Here is a 7,451-nt window from a genome sequence, read left to right as displayed (position 1 = left end):
GACCTTAGGGGCTGGGCCATCTATTCTAACCTTTTCATTTTATACATGAGGAAACTAAAGCCCAGAGTTTAAGTGACTTGTGCCCAAAGAGGGCACAAGTCTAGTCTCCAATCTCTTTAATAGCTCTATTGAATATTCAAATAGTTGCTCATGGCCAGGCCATTGAACACTCTGAATCAGTTTCCTCATCTGTAAAATGGGAACAATAATACCTGAACTGCTTCCATCACAAGGCTATTGAGGAAAAAGTGTTTGGTAAACCTTAAATAGCTATATAATTCGGATTTAAGAACCAGTCATACTACTGCGGGAGGCTTGGCTTCTTTCAAGGTCTTATCTTACCCATTAGGAGTTCTGAGGTCGGCTCCTTACTACCCAACTCAAGAAGGCTCTAGAAAGCAGCAGGAGGCCAAGAGGGGATTTGCTGTTCCCGTATAAAGAGGAGATGGTACCCTCCGATTCCCAGGCCATCCCTTACAAAGATAGTGGGATGACAGTCTCGCTGCCCGCCCCCCCACCCCATCCCCCGCATCCTTCCGTGGCCCCGCCCTTCTGGGGACGGAAGGAGGCGGGGTCGCACAGCTCATTGGGGGAGGTGGGGATGCCGTGGGACTCCTTTCTCTCTCTCCGTGGCGGCGGAGGCGCACGGCGGTTAGGCGTACAACCGGCGACGACGACGACGACGGCTGCGGCGGCGGCGGCGTCGTCGTCGTAGTCGTCGGCGGCGTCGGTGAAAACCTTGGCCGAGGCTGACGAGCTGCTGTTGCTCGCGGGGGTCCGTGTTGGAGGTGTCGGTGTCGCCACTGCTGCTCAAGGTGTCGCCGCCACTGCGCTCTCGTAGGCAGTCGCGCCAGTCGCTGCCGTCTCGGCTGTGCTCTGTCCATCGGTCTCGGGCCCCAGCGCCCCGCTGCCCCCGGCCCCGCGCCGTCCCCGCTGATGGAGCCGGCCCTGGCGCTGCCCCCGGCGGGCCCCCGCCCGTCTCCGCCCGGCGCAGTCGTCGCCGGCCCGGGCCCACTGGGCGAGTTCTTGCCTCCGCCCGAGTGCCCGGTGTTCGAGCCTAGTTGGGAGGAGTTCGCCGACCCTTTCGCCTTCATCCACAAGATCCGGCCCATCGCTGAGCAGACTGGCATCTGCAAGGTGCGGCCGCCCCCGGTGAGTAACCCGCGACTGCGCGAGGACAGGCCCGGGAGGGCTGCGCGGAGGCGGCGGCTAAGGCTGCCGGGCCCCCGCCGACAGCCATCGGCAGGAGGAGGGGGACCGTGGGGCTGGCGGCTGCCTTCCGACGCGGCGGGGGGTGTGCGAGTGCGCGCGTGTGCATGTGAATGTGAGCGGCGGTGCCGGGGCGGGTCGGGGGGCGCACTTGTGAGGAGTCGGGGCGAGGAGGAAAGTTTTCAATATGGCGGCGGGAGCCCCTGGTCCTTTGTGTGGCGGCGGCGGCGGCAGCGGAGGCCCCGGGGCGGCCCTCACCTGGGCGCCCCACTCCGCCCCAGGGCCCCCTGACCCGGCCTCGGCCCCCCCACCTGCGCCCGGGGCTGCTCAGGGCTCCGCGGACCGCGGCTGCGTGCTTGTGTATGTGTGTGTGCGCGCGTGTGTGTGTATACATGTGTATGTTTTGGGGGTTGGGGGGCGCCTTGAGCCCCCATCGCTATTCCCCTCAATGTTGGGTTCCTGGGGCGGGGCACCCCATTTCATTTTCGAGGGGCCTCGTGTTTGGCAACATCTGACCATAGATTCCCCCCTAAATTCAATTCTTCCACTTCGGTGTGTGTGGGGGTCTTGAGTCTGAGGGGGGCCCCGCCCCGACTGTATGGTAATGGGAGCCTCAGACTTGGGGCCTAACGGCTGCAACGTTCAATGAAGAAAGCCTGAAACCCCCGAAAGAGTTGGGCGCACCCCTCCCCCCTTCTATACCCCCTCCCCTCCCTGGCCTGGGGGGGGACTAGACAAAGTTATCCTAGAGTGGCGGTTGGAGGGGCAGGGACCGTTGGGGGAGGGAGACCAACTGCCCTTCTTGCGGTTGTGGAGAGAGGGCCCTCTCCCCTCCCCCTCTCCCCCCAGTCCCTCCCCCGAACCAGCCTATCCCAAATTGGAGGATGAGGGAGAATCTGCTTTGTTTTGTTTATTTCTCGCCCCCACCCATCCTCCACCCTCTCAGCCCCTTCCCAACCAAAGCTCAGCTCTTTGTAATGACGTCTTTGAGCAGGAGGGTCTCCTCTCTTCCCTTCTTGATCCCTCCCTCTTTCTGCCTAGTACTATGCTTTGAAAAGATGTTTATTAGAAAAGGGGGAAAGGAGGGTTAGTGGTCATTGAGAATGACCCAGACATGGGAAAAACGCCCCCACCCCACCAAAAAAGGCCAAAATAAAGTCACCACCACATTTTCAATAGTTTCTTTTGCTCAAGTTTTTAAGAGAAGTTGAAATGCCTGTTTTTCTCCCACCCCTAATTTCTGGCTAGTTCATTTCAGTTGAGGAAATATCCTGGAAATGATGTATTTTTTCTAAGTGGAGTGGGCAAGAAGGGTTCTGGTGATTGAAGGGAAGTGAATTTTCTTTTAAAACTGAGGTAGTCCTGCCAAAGCCCACAAAAGACCCATCTTGTTGAAGTCATTGTTTTAATTCCTGAGAAGAAAACAAACTGATTCATTACTGTTTTGATTTTCTTATACTATAAGAAACTGGAATAGAAAGGGTGAATATAAAGTGTGCAGTTCTTCTAATAGTCAGAAAGCTACTGCCGTGGGCAAGTTCTTTAGGACCCAAATATGTGAGTGGCTAATGATGAGAGGCTATGAAGAGACCTGTATGAGAGGAGGCTGGGTTCCTGGGTGTTGTCCTCCATGTTGGCATTGTAATATACTACTATGGCTGGGCCAAAGCCCTTTATTTTTGACTTTCTTTTCTGGTCTTTCTGAACCCAGAAGATTGGGTTGCCTTAGGTTGGTCTGGTTACTTCTCTCAACTTGGTTCACATGTAAATGGAAAGTTGAGCAAAATAATGTAATTTTACTGTCTTTTCTTACCCTTAATGTTAGACAGACATGATGGCCACCATTTTGTATAGAGAGGAATACAGCCTGAGGAAGGATGTTAAGAGGCAGAAATAATTTATAAATGTAAACAAATCCTTTCTTTTGGAACCCATCTTTATGCTGGGGGGCTTGCTTCCTCCTTTGTTTAACAAACTCCTGTGCCCAATTGAAACTTGGTATTTGTTGTAAATTTGTTAATCTAACCACAGAAAGGGATTATATCCAGAAGTTGTAGTTCTTGAAGGAGGAGAGGTCTTGTTGGAACAAAGGTTTCTTGAGAAATGCCAGCAATCTTTGTTTTAGTAAAAGAGTTTCATTAAGAAAGCATAACTGAACAAGTGGTTTCAAAGAGTTGATACAGCAAACAAAATCTATATTAAATATTTCCATAGGTGATAAACAGGTTAGTCTTTATAGTAGACATCAATATTTTAAAATATAGAGTTCTTTGGAAAATAAGGAAATATTGAAAGGGTTGGGTATGAGTTGTAGTTATTTACACTTTTGGGGGGGGAGAAGAGCAGAATAAAAAGCATTTATATGATTTTATTTTGTTATTACCTATGTTTGTACCTCAAGTCACTGGGATTGTATAATCAACTACCATAACTTCTATGAAAGAATTTGAGCTGGATTTCTGGAAACTTTGGAGTGGTTGAGGTTTTGGTTATCATATACTGGGTGTTTATTCTGAAGTTTATATGAAAATGTGTCAAGTATAGCTGTGGTTGGAACTAATACTGGTTTTGAATGTGTTTGCCAAAGTCTAGTTGTGGAAGTTAAAAGAAAAACAAATTATCATATAATTTAAGCAATATCAATAGTAGTGTGAAATAACCAACTTTTATTTTTTGCTCTTAATTTAGATTAAAATAGTTTTTAAAAAGAAAATTTTATCTGTTGCCTCCCTAGTTTTCTTACACTAAAGCATCCAATTTTATTTTCAATGTCATGTTCATATTCATACATTTTCTTTTAACCAAGCTAAATAATGCATGACTTACCAGTATGCCAAAGTTTATTGATGTTTTAAACTCAGCTGCAGTTATTTTAAATCTCATCTGCCTTCAAATTGGCTATTTTGTCCAGATCTGCCATTGATTTCAGCCAGGATTTCAGTCAGGATATGTTTGGGGGGGGGGACAGGACAGTGTGGTTTGTAAGTGATAATCTAAATTTGTACCCCCAAGGCCAGAATTCTCCCTTAAGCATCCCATAGTCCTAATTTAATTAAGCTGTGTTTGGTAAAGATATGTAAGTACATATAAGATTGGCTCAATAAGGTGAGGGGAATGCTATTATAGATTTGTCATTATAATTTGTGTGGATCTTAACTTACTTTTCACCTGCATTTCAAGGCATTGTTTTGCCTATATGTGATGATAAGGAGAACATTCTCCCTAGTTTTCTGAAAGGAAGGAAAGGGGAAGAGAAGCCCAATTTTGTGTCCCTTTATCGAGGAGTTGATTCTAAATGCCTAGTTGAATGAATTTTGCCTACCTCATAGGCTTATGGTATTTTGTGTTTTTAACCTCTGAATCCTCCTGAGTTCCCTGGTTCACATAAAACCTTTACTACTGCATCACTGTATTTGTCACCAATTTCTGACTAGCTTTGTATGTTTAATGTTCTTGTACCAGAGCCTACAGACTAGAATCACCCTTGGCACTTAGAATGTGTTTACTGTAGTTTCCCATAGAACTGGAGGGGGAAGAGATCTTGGAATACTCCTTTTCCCAGTAGCTAGGCAGAGAAACATCTATCTTATCTTGTCTGTCTCTGTCTGTCTGTCTATCTATCTATCTATCTATCCATCCATCCATCTAGCTATCCATCTATCCATGCATTTATTATTTATTTTGGGCCTTGAAGCAGGGCCTCTGAATCATTTTATTCTACTTTGTTTGAGGGAGGTGGCTATCTTAAAGAATTTCATTTAATCAAGTCATCTAATTTACATTTGGCTATATATTTGGCTTTAAATTTGGCAATTGATTGGTCTTTGAGTCACAATAACATCCAATAGAATTGTAAGTAAATTGTTGAAGATCCACAATGAGAAATTAGTAACCTGAGTAGTTTTGCAAATATGAGAGTTAAAAACTTAAAATTTCTTTACTCCCTAAGAGGTTTCCTTTCCTATATTTAGATGATTTGTTGATAAAACATGCAGTGTGAACCAGCATATTGGTCACATAACTAGAACTAAATTTGCAAATCTTTTAATAGTGCCTCCATGTTAAAGCCAGTGTTTTTGAATTGCTTCTTTGTTTTAGACATTGATGGTAGGACTCAATGAACTGTTAAAAAAAATTACAGAAAATTATTAACCCTTAGCATCACTTGTTCCTTGTTTCTTAATTAGGTTTAGAGTACTTTCTTTTTGTTCTGTGAAAGCTGAATACTTCCAGTTGAGTGGCTAATGATTAACTCCCCAACTCCTCTGTCATTTCTGTTAATGGTTTTTGAAGCCATTAAATTTGGGATTTTCTAAGTATTACCAGACACAAATTTGCTACTCATAAAACTTCCTTAAAAAGGACCAAAAGTGTATTCATTATATAAATTACTAATTTCTTTAAATTGAACTTGACTAATTTTTTGTAATGAGATCTTTTGCAGACTGTACAACCTTGATTGCCTACTTAATTAGACTGCTTTTAAGATTCTCTAGAGAAAAGGAAGAGCAGTTAGGTTGCCAAGTGGGTAGGGCACTGGGGCTTGGAGTCAAGAAAACTCATCTTCTTGAGTTCAAAATAGGCCTTAGACACACTTAGAGACTTAGATTAGCAGTATGACCCTGAGTAAGTCACTTCACCACCCTGTTTGCCTTGGTTTCCTAATCTGTCAAATGAACTACAGAAGGAAATGGCAAACTATTCCAGTAATCTTTACCAAGAAAACCCCAAATGGGTTCATGAAGTGATGGACACAGCTGAAAAACAAAAAGAGAAAAATCATATTGGAAGAAGTAAAGCCATAAAAATGTAATTCGGTTCCTTATATTGCAGTCCCTCTATGTATTCTACCTACCAAATATCAAATAAGTTGTAGAACCACTCTAAGTTGGTAAGAAAAGTTGGGAATTGCTTGCATAAGGTATAGAACCTACTTTCTTTTGGCCCGCAAACTATAGAATGTGGCCTGGCCCCTGTACTAGCCTAAAAATAGGCTAGGTTTTTTATTTAAGCCTGTGTCCAAGTAAGTGATATACTAAACTCAAAACATTTTAGACACTTCAAATTTAAAATATTTCATTATTTGGCTTTTCATCTTGTCAAAATGATAGTGTTAATTCAGTTCTTGGAGCTACTTCTGGCTTTAGATGAAATCAGGAATGGACTTCAGAACTTACACACACTGTAAAGGAATTGTCTCCCTTACCCAAATGATGTTAATTCCTGGAGCCCTAGAGACACTGTTGAGGCGTTTTGTTCTTTTTTTTTTGAAACTCCTTTGGGCTACTTCCATAATTTTGGGTGTCTATAAATTAGGAAGTGCTTTGGATGATTTGGTGTCTAATGAAATTTCTGTGTTCTTTAAAAAATAATGATTAACATGGGAGAATTGAATTTACTACAAAGTCATTTTAGTTTTAATAAGTGCCTTTAATTTAGTCCCAACTGTGTTGTTCTTTGACTAAAGAAAATTTTGAAAACTGTTAACTATTCTTGTAAGGAGCACTTGATTTGAATCAGACTTTGCTTTGACTCCTGAGACCCTGACACCTACTGTTTATTTGACCGTGGAAAAGTTACTTTTAACACACTCTGCATTAAGTTTCCTTATATGTGTAATAAGAGGTAAGGGATTGAACTAGATGTAGATGGTCTTTCAAAAAGTCCCTTCCCTCTAAAACCTATGATTTACATTTTACAGCTTTTGAGCTTCATGAGGGCAAGGAGTGGCTCTGCTTGCACAGTCTTGAATTTAGTAGAAGCTTAATGTTTGATCAATCGATCCTATGACTCATTTTTTACTTTTACCTGACTATGAAAAATTTCTGCCTCTAATAGTAACTCACTCAGAGTTTTAAGGTGATAACTTGTTTTTGTTCTGTCAACTAAGTTCAGTATGAATTAATTGAGTGTGAATTAATTGTGTGGTGTTTAGAACCAACAATGAACAGATTTTACTTAAGTGCATCTGTGTGTTTTAAAAATTGTTCAAACACCAAGTTGTTCAATTTCTCTAAAAGAAGTATCACCATTTAAATCTATAGGTCTTCTGATGGTACTCACTGATACCAAGATTTTTTTTTTTTTTGACAGATAGTAGTTTCCTTGATTGGAGGAGAATACTTTCTCCATTTTCCCCCTCTGCCAGAAGAGGAAAAATTTAGAGAGAATTTGATGCTTTTGTATTTCTCCTTAAAATTAGAGGTATTGAGATTTAGTAGAATGGAACTTGGAGGGGTGGT

At 43.3% G+C, this 7,451-nt stretch overlaps 1 protein-coding gene across 3 annotated transcripts in view; it reads left to right on the top strand.

The window, feature by feature from the left end:
• Positions 1–779: 779 nt before the first annotated feature.
• Positions 780–7,451, top strand: part of KDM5B (lysine demethylase 5B) — a 71,858-nt gene continuing 65,186 nt past the window's right edge. For 2 of the 3 annotated variants that reach the window (XM_044676354.1, XM_044676353.1), the window contains exon 1: positions 780–1,152. In XM_044676354.1, coding sequence (XP_044532289.1) covers positions 937–1,152 — 216 coding nt within the window. In that variant the 5' untranslated portion in view covers positions 780–936. The remainder of the gene's footprint in view (positions 1,153–7,451) is intronic. The other variant, XM_044676356.1, reaches the window with a different exon arrangement.

This window comes from Gracilinanus agilis, chromosome 4 (assembly GCF_016433145.1).
Source record: "Gracilinanus agilis isolate LMUSP501 chromosome 4, AgileGrace, whole genome shotgun sequence".
In the NCBI taxonomy this organism is placed as follows: domain Eukaryota; kingdom Metazoa; phylum Chordata; class Mammalia; order Didelphimorphia; family Didelphidae; genus Gracilinanus; species Gracilinanus agilis.
Note: the sequence above shows the minus strand (reverse complement) of the source record. Positions and strands in the feature narration are given on the sequence as shown.